This window comes from Corapipo altera, unplaced genomic scaffold, assembly GCF_003945725.1.
Source record: "Corapipo altera isolate COAL_440 unplaced genomic scaffold, ASM394572v1 316, whole genome shotgun sequence".
Taxonomy (NCBI): Eukaryota; Metazoa; Chordata; class Aves; order Passeriformes; family Pipridae; genus Corapipo; species Corapipo altera.
Window position 1 is genome coordinate 1,605,680 of NW_020884974.1, and position 24,281 is coordinate 1,629,960.

Consider the following 24,281-nt stretch of genomic DNA (forward strand, 5'->3'; position numbering starts at 1 on the left):
CGTGCTGCACTTCAGGCTCTCAGAAGATATTTCAGGATGGCAGGATTGTGTCTGAAACCTGCTGTTATTTTAGCCCTTCGTGTTTGTTTCCATAATTTCCATGGGTGACTCGGCCACAACCCCAGACAACCACCCTGTGGGTGGAAGGAGGGGGAGAAAGAAGGGAAGGGATACCAAGGAATCAGACACCTGATTGAGAACTCCCTTCAGAAGTCCCTTTGAGTGCAAATTTTTCTCCTTCACAGTGGAAAGTAATCCGGAGTTATTAATTATTTTTTAAGTGGTAGGGGAAATGTTTGCATGTGGGTGTGGGGGAGGAAGGGCAGAGGCAAATTGGCTTAGAGGAAATGTCACTTTTCTGTGACATATATGTCTGTTACATTGTCTTAGAGGAACAAACTGGAAATTAGGGGTGCATTTATTCTGCCAGCTGTCAATGGCAGGAGGCAGCAGCCTGAAAATCCAGCTCCAGGCCCCAGCTACACCGTTTCTGGTGATGCAATGGGTAAGCAAATGGCCATTTTTCACCAGGAGAAGTCTTAATAGCAAGATTGACAATTTGCTCTCCCCCTGTGGTGTTATAGGTAATGGATTGAATGATTTTCACCACAGAAAGAGAGGTATTTTACCTTGACAAGAGCCAATATCTGAGGAATGCCTTGGGAATGTGGAGCAGGAGGATGCCCTCCATGGAGTACCTTGGGTGTTTGTAAGCCTGATCAAAGAGTGATCTTTTTCTGATACATCATGAAGTGTCTGGAAGAAAATAGTGGGTTTGTGTTAAGGATCTGACGAAACACCCCTTTTTGTTTACTTAGTTGCGTGTTTGTCCTGGCATTCCCACTCTCGCTTTTCCATGGTTTGCCTAAAGTTGAGCCTGAGCTTTGATGCCCTCGAGGGCACATCAAAAGGGCCTCTGTAATTTGTCGTGGCTTCCCTTAAAATTCTGCTTCAGAGGAGGCCTTTGTGTGCTTGCACAAGATAGTTGTTAGTGGGTCGAGATCGCCCGGAATTAGAAAAATAAACTTCACATAAAAGACAATGGAAAGGTTTCTTTACCCATTCCAAGGTTAGTTGACGAGGACCCCACAAAACCTCCCACAGGCACAACCCACACTCACCTCCCACAGTGAGTAAGGACTTGCAGTGTGTGGGGAAGAATGAGAGATGGGGGGAGACAGCTGCTAAATTTCCTTTTTCACAGGAAAAAATAAATAAATCATGAAACCCCACTCATAATTTTCAAGAAGAAGTAGGATTAAGATCAAAAATAATTAAACGAAATAACAGGAACAGTCATAATGTAAAATTTCCTGAGTTGTTTCCTTGGACAGAGAGAAAAATTAGAGTTTTGCTTATCAGAAGTAACTCTGGGAATTTTGATGGAAATACTGGAGTTCCCCTGTTTGCTGGGGGTTGTGTTTATTCCAGCATTTGCTATCTGTAAAACCACGAAAAATACAACCCTGGGAATCGTGCTTTGGACAAATTTAAAATGCCAAGAAAGAGAGTTGGAGATAAACCCTCGGTTTGCAGATGACCCTCCCTTGGCAGAGTTCGGGGGCAGCTGATCAAGCCTGTGAGCAACATGTGGCTCCACAGAAGTTTGTGGCTGGAGCAGGACCGTGCCAGGGAGAAAGTGGAGCAACAAGACCTCCAGGAAAAGGGATCATAGCTGCACTGGAGCTGTGGGTGCTTACAGTCACCTCTGAGACACAGACAGCTCTGAAAACTGCCTCTCCAGTGCTCAGCAGTGTCTTGGATGCTTAAAATTTGTATATTGGGGGGATTTAGAGCCCAGACAAGGTGGTCAGACCCTCAGCCTTGCCAATCAACCAGCAGTCAAAGGGGACAAGCAAACTAACTTGGTTTATTCACATCTTTTGTCATTTTGACATGTCTCCAAGACCGATAATGAGCTCTTCTGACACATTTTAGAGTCCTTTCCTACCCAAAGATGAGGTGATCTTCAGACAGCGGTCGATGTGGAAGACAAAAGGACCCAAATAACAGCACTGTCATGGGCTTGCTGCATGTTTCTGGTTAATGTTCCCTCAAATAGGCATGATGAGAATGTGAGTGTCCACATCAAACAAGTGCTTTCTGAGCTGGCAGTCCTTGGTTTGCTCTCTAAACATAAACTCGCCCTTCTTTGCGACAGCACTCAGAGCAGGGCGCTTTCCTACCCTGCCCTTTTCCCTTACGAGATGAGACAGACCACGAGGTCAAAAGTAATGGCCAGAGTGGCTCAGCTCCTGCAGCGCAGCACAGCGGGGGAGCAGGAAGATGATGGAGAAAATGAGGTTTCTGGCTTGCTGTCCTCTAATTGTGGCTACCACTTTACCAGACATTAGGAATATGAGCAGTCCTTATGTGCCCTTCACTTGTGGAAGAGAATCCTTTGGCGTTCCACACTTTGAGGAGGTCCCAGTTGTGTCATCGAAGCCTTTTTCTTTCCCCCCTTCATCTTTGCTTTTTCATGACCACATTTTTCGGAGAAGTGAGCTCCAATTTAGGCACTAAGCATGTACAAAGCCCCAGCAAATTCTTACATAAAAGTGGGTATTTCGAAAGAGCTTGGTGTCAACAGTGAAGTGAAACTCAGTCTCATCTTCCGGTGTGTCCAGAGAAGAACTGGCTTCTTTGAGACCTGGGATGTTGAGAGGGCGAGTTGTGGGTGAGCAGCAGCTGAGATTTGAGCCTATCAGGTTCTCCCACTGACTCACCGTGAACGCCGCAACTCCAGGTGGGAAATACTTTTTCGGGTTTTAATCCAAGAATCGCAGAATCCCAAAATGGTTGGGATGGAAGCTCATCCAGTCCCACCCCCTGCCATGGGCAGGGACACCTTCCACCAGCCCAGGTTGCTCCAAGCCCCGTCCAACCTGGCCTTGGACACTTCCAGGGATCCAGGGGCAGCCACAGCTTCTCTGGGCAACCTGTGCCAGGGCCTCAGCACCCTCACAGGGAAGGATTCCTTCCCAATACCCCATTTGACTCTGCCCTCTTTCAGTTCCGGGCCACTGCCCCTTGAGCAGCAAACAATGCAGCAGATAATATTTATAAATACTCTTCAGTATGTTTGTATACTTTTTATATTTATAAATATTCTTATGTATATTTCAAAATACTCGAATGTTAATTCCTTTAAAGCAGAACAGAAAAGATGTGGAAGGGAATTTTAAGGTCATCTTATAGCATCCCAAAGGGCAAAAGCGATAGAATTAATAAAAATGACAGCGTTGCAATTAAAGCCAATCCAGACCAGCCCTTAATTGCCCCTTCCCCTTCCTCTAGGAGAGACCAGCCGAAATGTGATCAAGGCACTGTCCCTGCACTTGCTCTGCTAAGTTTTGTGGGTGCTTTTTAGAAATGTTAATGTGACCACACACACACACCCCAGAAAATCTGACTTAAAAATTCACCTTTTAGATTAAAAAGGGACCAAAGGAAAACCAAATGACCAAGCTGCACCTTGGCGGAGCTGACGGAGCTTCATAGGCTGTTGCCTTCTCCTGAAACAGCTACCGCTGTTTTATTATTCATCCTTTCAAAACGAAGAGTTTGCAAGTGAAAGTGTTGTGCATGATACACGCAGGTGTTGTTAATTAGGTATTTATAGACCGTGCGTGTCACACCTGCTGAATCCAACACCTCGCGGCCGGCAAAGCCACGCCCAGGATCCCCCGACAGGTGTGGATGTTTCAAACGAGAGTGATTTTAACGCGAACTCCATTTACTTTATTATCCCTTTCAGCCGCCCGCCCCTCACCTCACGGCCAAGCCCTTAAGGCCGCCCGCCCCTCCCGGGGCTCCCTCCGCTGCCCTCGGCGCCGTCCCGGGAGGGACGTGGCCCTTCAGCCCCTCAGCCGCTGCCGCCCCTCAGCCCCCCAGCTGCAGGACACGGGCCCTCAGCCCATCAGCCGCCATCGCCCCACAGCTGTTCCCCCACGGCCGCTGTCCCCGTGCGGGCTCCTCGGTCCTCCTTAAGAGGCGGCGGCTGCGCGGCACCTCCCGCCCGGAGCGCGGAGCCGCCCGCGGCGGAGCGGGACCGGGAGCGGGACGTGCCCAGCGCGGAGCCCGGACCGAGCCCGCCGGACCCGGCAGCCGTAAGCGCGGGGCGGGAGTGGGGCCGGGGGAGCGGAGCGGAGCCCCCGCGGGGCGCGGCGGTCGGTCCGTGCCGCACAGCGAAGGGTTCTCGGGGTGCGGGCGGCACAGCGCTCGTGTGCCCGAGCGGGGCCGGGGAGGAGCTGAGCGGGGTCCCGGCGCTCCGGTCAGTGCCCGGCCCCGCGGGCTCCTCCCGCCCGGCGCTGGGGTGCGGGGACAGCGGGGGGAAACGGGGAAAGGCGGGCAGAGTTGCGCAAAACGGCTCCGACAGCGGCTTTGCTTTGGGTCTGATGGCACAGAAGTGCCGGCAGGAGTTGCTGGCGGTGACTCCAGCAGGGGTCTGGTCACGGACTGGAATCGCACGATGGTTTGGGTTGGGAGGGACCTTAGAGGTGTCCACCTCGTTCCACCCCGTGCCATGGGCAGGGACACCTTCCACTAGCCCAGGTCGCTCCAAGCCCCGTCCAGGCTGGCCTTGAGCACTGGTTTTCCTGGGGTTATCTGTGTCTGTTTGGCACCGAAGTGGCCATTACAGGTAGAGGTTAATTTGTGTTCCTGTCTGACCTCTCCCCAGCCCTGATGTATCACCCGCAGAAGCTGCTGCCTCCGTGGTAGGACCAGTTCCTGTGCTGGTGCTCCCCCGGTAGCTCAGGGTTTGCACTGGTTTTGTCCCTTCCCTGGAGCTGCCCCTGGGTTGGACTGCTGTGACCTGGAGCTGTGCAGGGCTTGTCCGTAGGCACTTTGTGCCTTTCCTTTGGGGAAAAATCCCTTGGGCCACCTGAACTGTTGAGTGTGACCCTGCCCCCGTGGAGGCTCCTTGCAGGCTCCTGTCTGCACTCCCAAGGGAGGAGCAGTGGCGTGGGTAGGACTTGTATCTGCAGAAAGATGTTCTTGTGCACCTCAGTAGGGTCAGATTTACACGAAACCATTGATGCATGGGATCAGCTTCTTTGTGGTTACCAAGGGTTGTTCAGCCTGCTAAGAATTCCAGAGAGAAACAACGACCTTAAAACTAATGTGTATATTTTATTTTCTTTCTGTTAACAAGAAAGTTTTTAACATATAGTGTAAAGTGCTCCTCTACCACTGTTGCCTCTTCAAATCTCCACGTTATCCCTGCCCACTTCTCTGCACTCTCTTGTTCCCTTATGGCAGGGATCCGTAACAAAAGAAAAATGCAAATAGTGATTTATGCTTGAATTTAATCTCTTCCTGCATGGCCAGTTCATCTGCACTGGAAAAACACCAGTTTGACTCTTGACACTGAGCACTGTTTATGACTCGTTTTTCTTAGAAGAATTAGACAAAAAGCCAAAAACAAAGGGGAAAAAAAGGAAACTTATTTAGTGCTGCTGCGTCACTAAGGTTTCATTTTAACTTGAGTGTTTCATTGAATGTAGTTATCAGAAGCATAATTTCCATGCTACTTTGAATAGGTTACTTTTGCCAGCTGGCCTGAACCAGCTAGAATGGGAAGCATTTCAACCAACCTGGGTTTGCCTTAGCTTTTCCCTTCAGTTCGTGAATTTTCATCATACAAAGGGGAAGAATGGGGTTGAGCCCTGAGTATTTCCCTCAGAGGAGTTCCTGCAAAGCCATTGAGCAACTTCACTGATGTTTTGGATAAACTCTGCTCTCCCTTGCCAAGGGACTGAATCCAGTGCCAGGTGCACATTTGCTTCAGGAATAATAGGAATGGCTCTGTTTGAGTGTTTTAGTTGATGTGCAATATTCAGGGATGTGGCAACTTCGCTGAATTCCATGTGGGTTGGAAGGGGACAGCGTTGGCAGTGGAACTGGAGCTGTAGAAGTTGGAAGGGGACAGCACTGGCAGTGGAACTGGTGCTCTTCTGGAGACTTGGGAACTGTGAATTCAAATGGAATTAAGTTGATTCAATGGCTTGGGCTGGAAAATACTGGGGACAGATTCACATAGCAGCCAGAGAAGGAGGGGTCTCCTGCTTGTACCTAGAGATTCAAGTGTATGAAAAATTACTACAAAACATGAGCAGATACTTGGTTTTCCATGGAAACTTTCTGGCTCAAGAGATAAAAGCTCAGAGTGTGGCATGGCCTATGGTTAACAGATGGAGTTGAGAGATGGGAAATGAAATTCAAATTTCAAACCAAAACATTTTATTCTTCACCTGATACAAGCTACTGCTGTGGGTCAAAGTCTCTGTATCCTTCAGGGCAGTATCCAAGGAAGGGGAGTGACTTTGATGGAGCAAAACTGAATTCTTGACTAATTGTTTGACATTAATGGGCAAGTACATGTCAAAAATATTGGTGCCTTACAGTCTGGGGAAGATTTAAGCAATAAAACCAAGTCCTTTCACTAAGGTAAAGCCAGTCATGACACACTTTTGAGATTACAGCTGGTCTGTTTTTGTTTCATATATCTGTTTCTAAACAGAAGCTCCACATAATTTGTGGAAGGATTTCTTTTTGATTTCATGGATGGGGGCAGCAGGATCTTGCTGTGAGGTGATGAACTCTCATGTCTGTGTTTGCTATGCCTCAGTGATATAACTGTCTTCCTCAGTAGTCTGAAAAACAAATCCCAGAACCTGCCTTGGTAATGGAAATTATCTCATCACTGCCCTAGGTTATAATAATGTGATGTAGTAACAGAATACTTTCAAAAGAATTCTTTCTTTAAAAAAAAAAAAAAAAAGGCAGCCCCTCACCAGCTTGGTATTCAGACTTTCCTGAGGGTTTTCATTTACTGTTTACCTCAGATGATCCAAGTTTCCTGACTGTACCAATTTCCAGTAGCCTGTGTGTCAACGTCTGGGCAGAGTTACTCAGGCCCTGGGCAGGGACAGGAGGTGATCTCTAGGACAGGGGAAAGTGGTCCCCAGAAAAAGGAGCAAACAAAGCACCAAGAAACCCCCAGTATTTTTTTTCTTTTATTTTTTAAACAGATTGTGGGGAAGGAACTAGTGAACACTTCTACTTTAGCCTAATTTTTAAAAATGGAAAACACTTTGGCAATACTGCAAGTGAGATTTTATGGACTTAAAAATATCAGTTAGTTCTCCAGTGTGAACATATTGTGGAAGTGTCCAAGGCCAGGTTGGACAGGACTTGGAGCAACCTGGGCTACTGGAAGGTGTCTCTGCCCATGGCAGGGGGTGGAGATGGGCTTTGAGGTCCCTTCCAACCCCAACCATTCTGGAATTCTGTGATACTGTATAGAATGACACAGTGTCTGTAAAAAGTAAGACCTCAGTGTTGGCAAGGAGACATATCAGACATATACTGATAGATGTACAGATTTTATTCACTTTCTCTAATGCCCATAATAATCTCTGTTCACCTTAAAACTGTGCTGGTCCTGTCTCAGCTGGCAGGGTGCCAGGGAACACAGACACTGCAGTTTTACTCCCAGGGTGTTTTCCTTTCCCAGAAAGCAGGTTGCTGACATGACACTTTCCATCTCAGCTCATGCTGCATGCTGGGAATGCCATGTAGTGATGGATGATTTTGGGATCTGGGCTGACAACACACCTGGAGTAGGAGTCAGTGTGTGAGTGAGTGTTCCTGGCTCTTCAAGTAATCCCTGGAGGGAAAACAGGTGCTTCCATGATAAAATCAATGTGATTTTACACAGATAACCCACCAGGCCTCAGAAGGGATGTGCTGGGAGTGCCCCTTGCTGTCTGCGAGGTGCAGACCCTTGTGAGGTTGGTGTCACAGTTAAGTGAGGTGGATCCTACCTGTGGTGTGTCTCTGAGCACACTGAGCTGCTGACCAGGCTGCACAGCTCTGTTTGCACTTAATTTAAATTTGTAAATTGTGATGTTTAATCTTCTTCCAGATGAGTGGTAGCTCTGATAACGGTGCATCCTAGAGCCTGGAGAGAAGGATCCAGTGCTGCTTGTGTCTGCTGAGAACAAAGTTATTTTTCAGGCATATTTTTCAAAATATAAAGTAGCCTGCAAGCAAAAATCCTTGTCTTTCCATCTTTCCAGCTTCCTTAAATATGGATATTTAGGGAGGAGACAGAAAGTACAGGGTCAAGAGCTTCCACGTACACAAGTTCAGAACTATATTTGATTTGTCTCACATCTGTGGGGGTTTTTTGTGGTTACCTGATAGTAAAGCCATTGAACTGACTCATCTTTGATATTTATCTGATGTTTTCCTTAGAATGATCTCAACATAAATCAGTAAAACTTCTCATGCTGTTATTATCAGTGCTTGTATCCTTAACTAAGATCTGTAGGAATGTGCACTTTCATAATGAATTATCCTTTTAGATTTACCAAGATTAGAAGGTTGTATGTTTATTTGTGCACACACAGAGATCACACTTTAAGATCTGTAAAAGTGTGTATTTCTTGTGATAACTGGGTAGTCCCAGCCCCTGAGGAACTGCATTTTATAAAACATGCACGATGGACAAGACTGACAGGTAGAATGTTGTGGTAGATGGAGATCTGGGATAATAATTGGATGCACATGTACAGGCTGTCTCATCCTGTCTGGTCCATGGCATTGGCCAGACTACTAAACTACAAGGCCAGGTTTTTCTATTAAACTGGGGAATTATTTTTTGATTTGTTTCCACCCCTCTCCCTTGTGTCTCAAGGGTTGAGATTATAAATAGGGTTTAACTCCTAGAACTGCGTTTCTCGCGCGTTTAACTTGCTGCATTGTTCAATGGATGCTAAAAATAAATGCCCCCAAGTAGAGGTTTCATTCTGGCCCATCCCAAAACCTGTTCATGTCAGCAGGAAAACAAACAGGACCTGTGGATAATTGTACTGAACATGGAGCAGCTCTGGCTGTGGCCTGGACCATCACTTTGCATGTTCCCTCCCAAAAACTGGACCTTTGGACTCCACATGCAAAACTGGAGCTCCATGCAAAATCAGCAGCTGCTGCCTGACCCTGTAGGAAAAACATAAAACTATATTTTGGGGAGAAGGTGATTGTAGCCTTGGGGGATGTAACTAATTAGAAACTTTCTGCTTGTTCCTCTTGTCTTCTGCCTTTTAAAAATAGACTACAGTGGAGATTTGTAAAAGAAAATGCACTCTTCAGGCATTCTTCTGTTCTTTAATTTCATAAATATGGATGTGTGCCTAAATAAACATCTGCCATAATGGTCATCTCTTGACCTAGGCATTTTTGATAGAATACAAACCTAACTGTTCTTTTAGTGCTGTTGTTTGAATCCAAGGAGGATAGGTGATGAGTTCCTAACCATAGCACCCCTTCTGATAAAGGCAGGACTCTGCTAAGTTTTCACAACCCTGGTGTTTTTGGATTGTTATTTTACAAAGAAAAAGTAGTTTTTCCAAGTAACCAACTGTGAATCAAAGGCAGTGCCAGGGAAAAACCTGGAGACAGATGAGAACAGTAACTGGTAGAACATCTAAGAGGAGGATGCTCGGAAGGAAATCCTGGCTTTTCTTACATCCAGTGTATTTATATGGGTTGTGTTCAGTGATGATAGTCAGACTCACTCCTTTTCCCAGGCAGTGTAAGGTTCCTGTAGGGAGCTGGTGTGAAGCCTGTGCTGGCAGTTACTAATGGCAAAATCTGCCAACATCTGACATTTTCCTGGCATTTTCCACTGGGAATAGCACATGTCCACACAGACTTTACTGGTAAGTAAGTGATTATATTCTGTGAGGACATACTTCCAAGTGTTATTTTGCTTTTTATCCTTTAATTCCTTTTTTCCAAGACTCTCAAATTTATTAATCCAATGAGCTCTTCAACTCCACTTTGGCCTAGTGAATGTAGGTTAAATTTTTATAAGGGTGTTTTTGACATAGAGAGGATTAGATGGGATATTAGGAAAGAATTGTTCCCTGTGAGGGTGGGGAGGCCCTGGCACAGGTTGCCCAGAGAAGCTGTGGCTGCCCCTGGATCCCTGGAAGTGTCCAAGGCCAGGTTGGACGGGGCTTGGAGCAACCTGGGCTAGTGGAAGGTGTCCCTGCCCATGGCAGGGGTGGCACTGGATGAGCTTTAAGGCCCCTTCCAACCCAAACCACCCTGGGATTTTGATATGAAATGACTTCTTTCTGGGCATTAAGTTAAATCTGAATCAAAATCACCATCTGAAATGAATGGTGTGAGCAGGTGGAAGTTATTCTTTCCTAGCTTAGAGGGCCTATACTTGTCACTTAGTGGTTGTTTTGATTTAATTTCACCTTTGTTAAAACCAGTGTAATTCTCCTATGACAACTTTGTGCTTTGCTAAATTGACATTTGTTGTTAAAGAGTGCTTGAACACCTCCACTGAGTCATCTGTGCCCTGTAATGTGTCAGTCATTTCCCTTTCACCACAGAGCTGGCACATCAGCGGGTGTCTTAATATGCTGAGAGAGACTTTGAGTTGACAGGAGAGACAGTAGACCCTTGATGTCTTAAGAAATAGTTGAATTAGAAGAACTTCCCAAACTTAGATAGTTTGGTAAGAGTTCATAGTTACAGTGGTCATAGCTCACCTAAGTTTTCTCAACCAATCTTCATGAAAGTCCCCCTTATGTCTCTTATTTTGCAAAGCTCTTATGTAAATTTGGAGTTTCTTCATGACTTTGACTGCTGTCCTTTTACTTCTGAGGTCATCTTTTGTAACTCCTTAATGACTGAGATTGTATCACATTCCTGAAGGTTTGGGTACCCAGAAACTACTGCTTTTTTGTTAGTTCTGTGGGTTGGGTTTGCTTGGTGTAACCATGGATGTAATTGATCTCTTGGTCCTGGTAGAATCAGATTGCAGTAAAGAGAAAATTAATTTTTTTTTCTTACGATAAAGGGAAAATTTTCCAATAATTGTATGAAAATGTTATTGTCAGTTTTAACCTGTCTCCAGAGCCTTAGTTGGGAATGTTGTGGATGGGTTCATAGCAGTCCTTTCAGGGCTTGGCTGGGTTGGTTACAGTAGCACTTCAGGTAGTTGTTTAAAAATGAAGTGTGACCCAATTCCAAGCTTGCTTCCTAAATCAGCAGAGCTGGTGCCACAGCTCGGAGTTACTGTGGGTGTTACTCTGATCTCAGCTGAAGTGCTGGAATGGAAAAGTCAAGCCCCAGGAAAAGAGCAGGAGCAGGAACTTCTTGGCTGGGCAGGGATGGCAGAGCTGCAGAGAAGTTGTGAGAGGCATGGCACTGAAAGAGGAAGCTCAGGAAGGGACAGTGGTGTGCCCCTCCCTCGGGTTGTCTCTGAGCAGCAAGGCAGTGGGCTGTTTGCCCTCTCCAGCTGGGGGAGGCCAATAAAGCCTCACTGACTTTGTACAGAAAATCAAAACCCCGGAGTAAATGCTTTACCAACTTAAGCTTGGCTTCAAACGCAAGCTGGTAACTCAGGAGCTTCTTCCTCCTGAAAGGCTGTGGCTACCCCATCCCTGGAAATGTCCAAGGCAAGGTTGGACAGGGCTTGGAGCAGCCTGGTCTACTGAAAGGTGTCCCTGCCCATGGCAGGGAGTGGAACTGGGATTAAGGTCCTTTCCAACCCAAACCAGTCTGGGATGCTTTGTAAGAGCTCAGATCCCGGGATGAACGTCTCCTTGGCCAAGGGAGACTGTGTGGGGCCAGGTGGGCTTTGCTCCAGGCTGTCTGGCTTTGCCTGGGGCTTGGATACAGGACAAAAGACCACTGGCATGGGTGTACTTTCTGCTACAAAGGTGTCCAACTACAGACTTCTCAAGGAAATGCGTTGGGCAGTCGATTTATTAAATCAGTTGATTATAAAGTTATTTGTACTTGCAAAATCTTTCCTAGTGTTTGTCACTTAATCTCTCCCCTCAAAAATATGTCTCAGGCATGTCTGTATTTGCCTTTGTCTGTGTCCTTGTGTGTAAAACATATATTTATGTTACTTAGACTCCAGCTTGGCAATAGCCATAAAATATTTCCATATAAATTTTACTCACAGCGTTCAAAGAAACTGAAAAATGTCAGCGCCAGAAGCTTGCTCATGACTTCTTTTACTAGAAAGTCCACACTAATTTCCTTGAGTCACAGCTTTGTGTTATGATCACGGAGAGCAAAGGAAGTGCTGCCCCGTTGTCCCTTCACTGCAGACGGTGAGCAGGGCTCGTATGTCGAGCGAGGACGTGAAAGTTGTGATGTTGAGTCACGCTGTGCAGACACGACGAGTGGGAGATGATGAAACACCGCGTGTGTGCAGCCCTTCCTCCGGCCCCGGTGTGACTGCTGAAGGGGCAGGAAACCCTGAGAAATATGAGACTAATCGAAAAAGAATCAAAAAGATATTTAAAGGAAATCTTTGCCTCACTTTCAGCTAAATTTCGTTGTGGACATGCCTTACCTGACTAGAAGCTAGCTGTTAATTTTAGCAGCTCTTTGTGTTTTTAGCTATTTTTGTGGTTGGTTTTCCTGTGAAACCACTGCATAACTGTAATGCAGAAGGACTGTCACCTGCTGTTGAAGCCTGAGCACGTCAGGCAGCTTTGCACGCATGTTTCTTCCCCCCAAAAATATAAATACACAGAACCACAGAATATTCTGAGTTGGAATGGACCTGCAAGGATCATTGAGTCCAACTCTTACATGAATGGCCCATGTGGGGATCAAACCCACAACCTTGGTGCTATAATACTCAAATAAAAGCTTATTCTAATATTTCCCCTGAAGTTTCTCCTTTAAACCTATTCCTATTCTACAACAGGGAAGCAAAAGAAGGAATGAAGGTGTGGAAAAGTTAAAGATATGTAAGAACTGAACTCTCATGATTGTAATAAAATCTTTAAAAGGCATTGGCCCAGAAATATTTAGTAGTTGGCTGAGCTCCTTGCTGCAACTAAGGCCAAGGGAAGGGAGACTTTTGGAGGCTCAATCTAGTGCTCTAGAACATTCAGCAACAGTTCTTTCCACAGCACCAAGGAGGCTTTTTGAGGGGGATTCCTGAGGTTTTGGCAGGCAGCAGTTCCTGACCAGCACCCCCCAGAGTGGAAAGTTTTACCAAAGATCCAGGTAAGAATTTAAAGCAAGGGGAGATTTTTTCCTTCCCTTCCCTTCACCTGTGTTTTAAAGGAATATATTCAACAAACAACTCTGTGCAGTCAGGTGTTGCAGTAGAGATGTGTATCATTTAATTTTAGAAATTATTGCATAAGTGTTTGCATTCTTGGCAACACTTTGGAAGATACCACTGGTTGGGAGTTCTTCCATTTTGGAGAGCCTGGGGCACCCAGGATCTTGAAGGGTGAGTTTTTGTTCTCTGCTGCCTTCAGCTGGGCTTCCAAAAGTATGATTACCCTTAAATAACTGTCAGACAGCCCTGGGAGTGTCCAAGGCCAGGTTGGACGGGGCTTGGAGCAACCTGGGCTAGTGGGAGATGTCCCTGCCCATGGCAGGGGGTGGGACTGGATGAGCTTTAAGGTCCCTTCCAACCCAAATCATTCTGAGATTCTGTGATTAAAAGCTTATTTGTGGCATAAGTAAATTCCAAAATCCTAATATACAGAAACATTGGGCATTTTTCTATCTGCTTTCCCCAGTGGCACTGTGCCATAGAACAAATCACCTGCAGAGATGATCTTGAAATGACATAAATAATATGTGGACTTGAGTAGTACACTGTAATTGTTTTTACAGGATCTATAATCCAATAATTCTTCTTCTTTGTGGAACTTTCATCCGATTTTTCACGTTCTTCTTTGTTTTTTGGCCTTCTTGCTGGAAAAGCCAGCTGGCTGATTCCCACATTAGCTATGGAGAGCCTCACCCACTCAATCAACTGCTTGAGGTTTTTTGACCAATTTTGAGACTCTGCCATCTAAACTCTGCCTTGTGCTCTTCAATTTCCAGAGAAAAAGATAGTGATCATTAGCAATTTTTCAAGAATATTCTTGGCATCTCTCAGCTGAACTTTTTTTTTTTCCCATTCAAGACTGGTTTTTATTTCTAAAGCAATGTCAGTTGAAGTAATATGTGATGTTGGAGAACAGTTATGTAGACATGTTAAAGGACCCAAGGAACTCTAATTCTTGGAATAAATGAACTCCTTACTTTGAATTTACTCAGTTCCACTGTGCAATACCTATGTGAGTTTGCCATAGGGTGAATTCACATATGGTGACAGATTTTTCTTGTAATCTCTTGTAGGCTGTTGCAGTGAGTGTTTCTTGTGAACTGTCCTTTAACGTAAGCAGGATTGGTGTGACATAAACCATTGTGCCCTGAATCAGTGGCCTCTTCCTCAGACCTGTGGTTGGTGATCTTGGGGAAACTACAGCACTTGGCTGGATAGGAAATGGGAATTTCCATGGCCAACGTGACACAGGTGTGGGTATTCAGGCAGAAATGCTTCCAGCCTCTTGAATATCCCTGTTGGTGAGACCATTCTTTGAAGAAAGGAAGATAAGGTTTGTTTTTGTTTTTTTTTTTTTTTTCTGCTTGGACTAAATCCAGCCTAACAAAGTTTATTGTTGGAGTGATGCCCCTGGCTCACCAAGCCTTGCCTCCTATTCCAGGAGGTTTCTGTAACATGGGCTGCAACAGAGAACTGACCTGATTACTTTGCCACTTCTGTCTTCCTCATTTTTGGCATGTAAAGTTGCCTGGAGCACTAGACAGGATTTAAGTGCACCTTGGTAGTGATTGTTGCAAATTTTCCAGAGTTTCAGCTGGGTTATTTATAGGGCTCTCCTTCAGTTGGTGCTGGGTCACCTATACTTTCAGTGATTACTTACAGGCTGACAGGTCATCTTTAAAAAAAGATTGACTCTCTTTTCATCTATTACATCTATTACATCCTCTATAGCAGGAAGTCAAATGTGGTTTCCCAATCTTAAAATCTCCTGTTTGGCTGTTTATGCTGATTTCAACTTCCTTGCTGAGCTTCACCCCACAGTGTCCTTCAAAAATGTGGCACAAAGGTTGAGCTTTTTTGTTCTTCTGCTCAGAATCCGTCCTTCCACCCATGGTTCCTTAGCAAGGCATGGGGAGAACACCCATAGAATCATTGAGGTTGGAAAAGACCTCTGAGATCGAGTCCCCCCTGTGCCCGATGCCCACCTTGTCCCCAGCCCAGAGCACTGAGTGCCACGGCCAGGCCTTCCTGGGACACCTCCAGGGCTGGGCACTCCAAACCTCCCTGGGCAGCCACTGCCAAGGCCTGACCACCCTTTCCAGGAGGAAATTCTTCCTCCTGAGGTCCAACCTGAGCCTCCCCTGGCACAGCTGGAGGCCGTTCCCTCTCCTCCTGTCCCTTGTTCCCTGGCAGCAGAGCCCGACCCCCCCCCCCGCCCCCCCCCTCCTGTCAGGGGGTTGCAGAGCCAGAAGGTCCCCCCTGAGCCTCCTTTTCTCCAGGCTGAGCCCCCCCAGCTCCCTCAGCTGCTCCTGCTGCTCCAGCCCCTTCCCTGGACATGCTCCAGCCCCTCCGTGTGTCCCTTGTTGAGGGCCCAGCCCTGGACGCGGTCCCTCAGCCGTGCCCGGCACAGGGACGGGCACTGCCCTGGGGCTGGGACACCCCATGGTTGACACAACCCAGGGGCCATTGGCCTCCTGCCCCCCTGGGCACCTCTGGGATCGTGTCCAGCCTTGGCACCAGCACCCCCTGGGCTTCTCCCACTGGGCACTTTCCAGCCCCTCTGTCCCATCCTGGAGAGTTCCATGGGTTGTTGTGACCCGAGGGTGACACTTGGCCTTGTCCCTCACACCACTGGCCTCAACCCACGGATCCACATGGCACACGAGCAAAGCAAATACTTTCCCATTTGTGATCAAAATGAGGTGATGGGTGCTCTACATGGAGTCAGAGGTAATCCTTCCTTCTCGTGTGGGAAGCCCTAAATTAAGAAATAGCATTACAGTGATTTTCCAGGATGCTGGGAAAAGTCATGTGGAAACAGATTATTTGTTATTTCTGCTATACAATCACAGGATCAATCTAACCAAATAAAATGCTGTAATCTGATTTGATATAAATGGCTGCTGACATTCATACAAAAAGCCTGAGTCATTACTTAGCTTATTCTGTACCCCTTACTCTTATCACAATAGATTAAACGTTAGTGACTGTACTGGTGAGTCATACTTATTCACTTCTGATTTTTCAAATTGTCCATGTATTTGATTTTTTTTTTAAGAGGAATTGGCGAGGTTGATATAAACAACCTCCTTTTAATGATTTTTCTTACAGTTGTGAGGACGTATTCTGGTGATGAGATTTATACTGGGTTGTGCTTTACTCACTTCCAGAGCTTTTCTACTCGGTCACACTAACTCTGGAGTAAGCTCACGCTCAGCATGAATTGGGAAAATCTCATTATTCTTCCTGTCCTTTGCCTTGATGTATCCTGTAAAACTGAGCTATCTGTAGGAACTTCTTAGGTCAACACTGAGAATGAAAATGTTCCTGTAATAATCTTTGTGTGTATGTGTGTGTAACTTCTTTCTGTACAGTAGCTCTGCTGTCGTCGGTCTCCTCAGACAATAATCCCCTCTCCATTTCAGTCTGTCACCACAAGTGAAAGTGAACTGAGATCCCCAAAGACTCTTGATTTAACCAGTGATCCACCTGTCCACTTGGTACTCATGATGTCTGAAACTGTGCTCAACAATTTAACACTCTTGGACTGATGAAAGTAGAGTTCAGTTTTGGATGAGAGTGAGATTTAGGGACTTAAAAGGGGAGCTGTCTCTATATTGGATGACCAGATTGAACTGTGGCCTGTTCAAGAGGCTGTTTGGTGTGGTAATTCGTAAACTTGGACACTCGTCAGTAAAACAACAGGAATCCCAGAATGGTTTGAGTTGGAAGGAACATTAAAGCTGTTAATGTCTACCTGCTGCTGTGGGCAGAGACACCTTCCACTAGCCCAGGTTGTTCCAAGCCCTGTCCACACAGGATGTATGCTCATGTTGCTGCAGCAGCACGGCCTGTGAGGTGCTCTTCCTTTAGGAAGGAATGTTGTCAGCCCTGGGAACAGCACAGTCACAGATAATGTGATACCACCAGCTATCAGGGAAACAAAACAATCTGTGTTAGTAATATCAGTGTGTCCTTGCAGATGTGCTCAGAGGCTTCCCCTGCATCTGTCAAGGGTGGACTCTCCAGCTCCAGCTCAAGTGCAGGTCTTTGTGGGTGCTTGTGCTGCAGCCCTTAATTAGCTGAAGATTGGCTGGAGCAGAGGGGACTGAGGGCAGAGCTCACTGGGGGCTGCAGCTCCTCCCGAGGGGCAGCTCCACAGAGCAAAGGGTCACTGAGATGGTGAAGGGTCTGGAGGGGCCATAGGAGGGGCAGATGAGGGCACTTGGCTTCTTCAGCTGGAGAAGAAGATACTGAGGGCAGAGCTCACTGGGGGCTGCAGCTCCCCCCATGGAGCAGCTCCAGTCTCTGCTCTGTGGGGACCAGGTACAGGACCCAGGGAATTGCATGTTGTTGTATCAGGGCAGGGTCAGGTTGGATCTCAGGAAAAGGTTCTTCCCCCAGAGGGTGTTTGGGCACTGCCCAGGCTCCCCAAGGCTGCCAGAGCTCCAGGAGGGTTTGGACAACGCTCTGAGGGACAGGGTGGGATTGTTGGGGTGTTTGTGCAGGGCCAGGGGTTGGACTGGATGGTCCTTGTGGGTCTCTTCCAACTCAGGATAATCTGAGATGGTATGAGGACTCTTCCATTAGGCTTTGTGGGATGGACAATGTATATGGGCAGCATTGAGATAATTTTGGGATCACAGCTCTCTTTACTGCAGATGTTTGAAGCAAACATTCTTCAAGACTTTCTTCATGGCTCTTGGTGGATGTAACAGGGACCTTCTGGTAGTGCTGTATTTGGCTCCTCTGCCACAATAAAATTTTTAGGTATAGAATCTATTAACCCAAACTCCATGGATAATGTAGTGTGAGCTTGCAGAGGGTGTGGTGTAATTATGGCAGGGTCAAGTAACTCTGATAGGAATGAAGTCCAATGTAAAGGACATAAGTAAGTATTCGAGTCACTTAAGCATAGATGTCTGCTGCTGCTTCAGATGTTGGCTCCTGGAAGGGCATGAATATGTGTCTGTCTGCCAGGTGCACTCACATGTCTGAGATGGCACTGGATGCCTGGGTTTGGGTACCTGCCTCTGTTGAAAGACTGACAAGACAGCAAAGCAAGAGTTCCCATTTGGAGTAACACCAGCAGGAGTTGGGGTGGGATGTGCCATACAGAAAACCAGGATATTGGGCTTTATCTATCACAGCAGGGCTCCCTTTTTGTCCCTGTTGAGAGCTCTGTCCGTGTGTCCTTCCCTCGCAGTAAGCGCGGGTGTGTTTGGGAGGCAGTTGGTGATGACGTGATCGCATTTTTGTCTGTCTGCACCATCCTTGTCTCATCCAACATGGAGGGCAGGTGGTGCTTGGGGATTCATCCCGGCCCTGTAGTCAAAGAGGCTGTTGTTTGCAGCATCCCAGATGCGTTTCCTGCAGATGTTGAAATAAATGAGGTGGGGGGTTATAAGAAAAGAGAGGATGATCTCATGTCTAAGCCAGTTCAGTGATCATCTGGGGAACTGGAACTCTGCCTTTAGGATGCAAGACAAACAACTTGAACCAGGCTTACCCTGTTTTCTTAGTTCCATGGACAGAGCAGTATCCTCAACTTGGTTTTGTGTATCCTCTCAAATTAAATGTGGTGCTTGTTAGTAGTTGGCTGTGCACTTAGGGGAAATGTGTATTTTCTGGTTTATGACTTAAAAAATTCCTGTTCATGACAGTGATTGGATAGCACTTGCTGTTCCCTTTTCTGGATTGCCTTTGAATTCCAGCAGTTCCTCCAAAACTGATATGGCTGGGCACATTTACTCCAGCGCTGAAGTCTTTCTTATTCAGACTTCCTTAGACAAAAACAAATAAATAAGCCCAGGGTGATTTCTAGCCTCAAGCTATTGTTAGAGCTGCCAGGAAAGGGTGGGCAGGCACTGGCCCAGGCTGCCCAGGGAAGTGGTGGAATCACTGTCCCTGGAAGTGTTCAAAAAAACACGTAGATGTGGTGGGTTAGTGGTGGACCTGACTGTGCTGGATTAATGGTTGGACTCGATTATCTTGGAGGGCTTTCCCAGCCTTAATGATTCAGTGATTAATGAAGGGATATTGTAATGTTCCAGTGATCATAACAAAACTAGATTGTTATTGTAATGCCTGCACATAATTGCTTGAGAGCCAGGGATTTGGGAGTGATATAAACCATCATTCTTTAGGGCTTATCCTGCCGTTTCAGAATTGAGGATTGGGGATCATTTCCTTGAGACCAAGGACCACGTGGTGCTTTGCTTCTTTTCACTCTGAAGCTTTTGTGATGGTTCAGGTCTGATCATGGTCTAGCTGGATCTGAGAACTGATCCTGTGCAGCAGTCCCCATGGATTTTTAGAGATGCAGAAAGGAGTAACCTCCCTTTGATGGTTGGAAACAGTTCTGAAGTTGAAGGTCTCTGGTGGCCCCTGATCTTCACCAAGTGTTCAGAAAGCAGTGGCCTATGAAGAGTCTGTTTAAATCCTTCCAGCTGATTTGCAGTTTGCCTGTCACAGCCTCTTGAGCATCTCCAGAGAGCTGGGGTGGCCTGGAGGTGACACACAGCTCTGGTTGGAATTGCCTTTCCGGGTTTACAGAGGGCACTGTTGCTGCTCCTTTAGAGTTCTCAGTCCTGGTTTTAACTAGGATTGTAATGTATGGAAGCATATATATTAGAATGTATGTAAGGGATGAATGTGATGCTTCTCTTCTTTTATTTGTCTGTAGAATACTGGGATGACTGGAATTCAAGATATCTGATTCCCGCTCTTACCCTGAGGTAGAGGAAATAAGCACGAGAAATTTCTACAGCTCAGGCAAGTAAATATCTGTATCTCCATAGTTTATTGAAATTAATTGCTTGGTAAACAAGTGAGTGCTGGGAACCTTCCTAGGGCAGAGGAACTGATTTGTGCTGTTACAAAATACAGTTTAAAAGGAACATAAGAATTTTAATTATATTTTTTTCTTTGGTAGGGAAAGGATCTTTCATACTGAACTCTACTCTGAAAAACGAGAAAACCTCTCCTCTGTGGAATTGAAATAAATATTGGACAGTTGCCTGGAATAAAAATTAAACAAAAATGTCTGTCATAGATCCTTACCAGCACATTGTGGTAAGTAGCTCTGAATCTTCTGTGTATACTGTCTTCTGTAATATATCCTGTCTTGTATAATGTGTTCTACTAGAGGGTACTCTAAATAAGCACATAACATTGCAGTTGTTACTAATTCCTTAAAGAAATGGTGTGTGTAACTTTATCCCTTACAGTACAATTTTTTTTGACACAATTCTATTTACTGACTCTTTCCCTTTTCATTAGTATGGATAGAGGGGTGAGTTGACAATTTTGGGTGTTTAGATCTTAAACTAGTGTATATCAATGATGTTGGTTCAAAGATAATCTTCAGAATACATCCTGCAAATTCAAGGTCTGAGTGAAATGGTCTGTGCTACTCAACAGCAGCTGCCACTGAAAGCTCCTGCTTCTGCCTTCCTGCTTTATCCCAGTGTTCCTGCTGCATCCCTTGTCCCAGCTATCAAACCCATGTCTTTAGGGAGACAATTGACCTTGATGAACTGGCAGAAAAAACAGTTCAATACAAAAATAGACCAAAAAAAGTTATTAGTAAGGGATTCTTGGCTGTGAGGGTGGTGAGGCCCTGGCACAGGTTGCCCAGAGGAGCTGTGGCTGCCCCATCCCTGGAAGTGTCCAGGTTGGACGGGGCTTGGAGCAACCTGGGCTAGTGGAAGGTGTCCCTGCCCATGGCAGGGATGGGCTTTAAGGTCCCTTCCAACCCAAACCATTCCAGGATTTCATGGAATGATTAGAAAATCCGTTTTGTGCTGTCAGAGCTGACCCAGGGGGAGGGTGGAGCCACGTGAGCACAACCTGTGTAGTGGAGCAGCAGGGACAAGAGAAGGAGAAGGGAAATGGGAGCAGAACTGCCCGTTGTGGGGCGAGGCAGTGGCTCACTGAACACTGGGATATTCCCATGTAGCTCTCCTGGAAGTGACTTTCCAGAGTAAACATGAAATGGCAATTTCTGCTCAGACTGAAATCTGGAGCCACACCGGGCGTGTTCCTATCACGGGCTTCTCGGAAGAGCCCCGGGATCCCCCAGCAGGAACAGTGACGTGTACCCGGAGATAACCACACTTGTCAGAGTGCTGTGCTTCTAAAGCATGGCTAAAAATACACCCTGTGCTTCCTTGAAGTGATCTCTTATCAGTGCTGTGGTTTGTACCCCACACGCTCACATCCTCTGCTCCAGTTTGCAGCCAGCACGTGCCAGACTCGGCTTTGCTCCTCCACAGGCCTGTGAACTCAGCTGGAAGGACCAACTGCAGGTTGATGTCTCTGTTTAAATGTGTTACAACAATTCGCTGACTTGCTCCTTTTGGCGTCACTGCCCTCTCCTGGATGGAATGCTTGGAATGATCTGTACCTTTATGGGAGAGGTCTCTGAGGCACTCGGTTATAGTTCATTGAATCATTCCCGTGAAAGATCTTCTGATACCAGTATATATATTGTAATAAACGCTGTCAATGCGAGAGCTGATCTTTTAATTGCTTGAAAAGTGAATGGAACTCTTTTGAGGTTTCTTAATTTGAAAATTGAAATTCCATGGAAGTTTTTACTGGAATTTGGAAGGCAGCAGGCTTGTATCCATGCAAAAATCTTGGATTTTAAGAACATTTGGCATTAAAAGACTCAAAAGTATACTCCCTAATAGTCCTTTTGCTGATTTGTGTGTTTTCTGATCTTTTTATTTATCTTTTTTTTCACATTTTGTGAAAGACTCTGAGGAATAAAAAGCTACTGGAGGTGCAGACTGTGCCAAGAAAGCTTTAGATTTAGAGACTTAAGATATATAATACATCTTTGATTACAATGATATGGGGGATAAATATTATAACAATGGGAAAAATGGCTTCAAGATAAAATTGTGAGTGTGTGCACAAATGTTTGTCTGAATTGAAATACCCTGTGAAAGAAGAGCATGGACTCTGAAAATCTATTACTTAAGTAAACAGGCAAATATTGTCATTTGTCCAGCCCAGTTGTGAGCTCAAGTGACCTTAACATTGAGGAAGTAAAACTATTAAATACTTATGCAATCTGCCCGTGCCAGAGCTTCCTGATTGGGGCTGGTGTGCAAGGCAATCTCCTGATGGAGTTGTGTTCTGTGACTCAGCATTCTGGAATACACAAATATGATATTGGAGAAATGTAAATTCCTCCTTCTTGGCAAGTCCGGAAAGTTTGTAGGTAAAACCCACCTGCGTTCTGGGAGACTTTGGTGTGAGGTTGTTTCCCAGCCCCAGAGTGGGAAGGTGATGGTGTTTGTGTGCTCACAAATATGTAAAAGATGTAAAGTATGTTAAAGGGAGGAAAGCAGATAATTAGGGAAATTTTACTGGGAGGAAGGCAAGCAAAGGTGAGGGAGGAAGAAAGGAGGCAGGGGAGGAGTTGGGAGAGATGGAAAGGTGTGTGAGAACGGGAGATATTGAATCGTGACTGTGCAGGATACCTGGAATCCCAGAATCCCAGAACATGCTGAGTTGGAAGGGACCCACAGGGATCATCAGGTCCGACTCCTGGCCCTGCTCATGCCCATCCCCAAGAGTCACACCATGTGCTTGAGAGGATCATCCAAACACTCCTGGAGCTCTGGCAGCCGTGGTGCTGTGCCCACTGCCCTGGGGAGCCTGTTCCAGTGCCCAGCTGGGTGAAAACCAGTGTTGAACCAGTAGAGTAGAATACTGCCCACAGGAGTCCCATAATTTAGAAACCCCATGCTCAGAGAGGGCAGGTTGAAAACCTTTCTCTCCTTTCTCCTCTAAATTTCTGGACAAAGAGGAAGTGAGATGAAATGCACCTGTAAAGCGAGGCCACTGTGGATGGGAGGTTTGAGTTTTTTAAATTCATCGAATCCCGGAATGGTTTGGGTTGGAAGGGACCTTAAAACCTGTCTCATTCCACCCCCTGTCATGGGCAGGGACACCTTCCCCTAGAATTAGTTGTAAGCTTTTGAAATTTGTAACCTGTCGTCAATTTTTAAAGGAATGCAGATGTTGCTCCACTCAATGTTGCAACGTTTAAGTGATTTATTTACCATCCTCTGTTTTTCAGAAGTACTTGAGGGGTTGGCAATGTACAGATTTTTATCAAGATTTAAGGTGAACATAAGTCACTTGAGAAAATGCAGCTTAGTCATCTAAAGCAGCAAGGGCTGGATTTGGAGAGGTATTTGGAGTCAACACATTTCTTGTGGTGTTTCCAGGGGGCATCCGATGACTTCAGAACTCACTCCAAAAACTAACCAAAAAATGCTTCTGAAATGTGGACATTTAATCCTTTTAATCCCCTTAGAAACTGGATCCTAAGTGGAAAATTGCCCTAATTTCCTATTGTACTTAAATTACGTGAAAAATGTTTATTTTGGTGTAAGAAGAGATCTGGACTTTGGAGCTTCCTGTGTATCTCTGTATATTTTTCTTTTTACAAACAGGGAGATCATTTATTTTAACAGTTACAAATTTCTTCCAAGTGTGTCATTATGGCCAAATATTAATAACTCTTTATAATTATAATCCTCAGTGTGAGGCATGGGGAAAGGATATAATGTTTTCTGGTTTTGCCAGGCCTCTGTGTACATGCCTTCCTTTCAAAGGATCCCAGATCTTAAACCAGACTTAACTTTCCTGGCAGTATAACAGCTGGAATGGTGGGGGTTGCTGTTTAAGTCAATAAAAAGCAGTTTTTATGATAATATAACTGTTTAGCAAAACAGTTATTGACTTGTAGTAGAAATAGTGATGATCTCTGTCCTGCTGGAATGAGAATGCACTAGTAAGTGGTGGCTTGGTGGTAGGCATTTTATTTAGGCATATAAATTTCATGAGTAGGACTGGGAGATGCAAGAAAATGACTTTACTGAGTGCTTTTTGTCAGGAAGCATCGTGTAGTCTCCTCGTTTTCCACCAAGGACTCCGAGGCACCAGAATTGCACATGAATTTCATGTATCAGCTGAGAGCTGAATGCAGCACACCCATGTCCCATCCCTGTCACTTAATTATAACTCCATCCTCCTCCTCGTTGCTAAATGCTCGGTGATCTCTGATTTGGGTTCTCCAGTGAGGACAAGCTCTTTCTTAAGAGCTGAGAAAAAGGAGAAGGGTGGTGTGTTTGTA

The 24,281-nt window shown here is 45.7% G+C and overlaps 1 protein-coding gene across 1 annotated transcript in view; it reads left to right on the plus strand.

The window, feature by feature from the left end:
- The first annotated feature begins 20,059 nt into the window (after positions 1-20,059).
- PLA2G4A (phospholipase A2 group IVA) overlaps positions 20,060-24,281 on the plus strand; it is a 61,485-nt gene continuing 57,263 nt past the window's right edge. Inside the window, exon 1 of the mRNA XM_027665318.1 lies at positions 20,060-20,197. Coding sequence (XP_027521119.1) covers positions 20,165-20,197 — 33 coding nt within the window. The 5' untranslated portion in view covers positions 20,060-20,164. The remainder of the gene's footprint in view (positions 20,198-24,281) is intronic.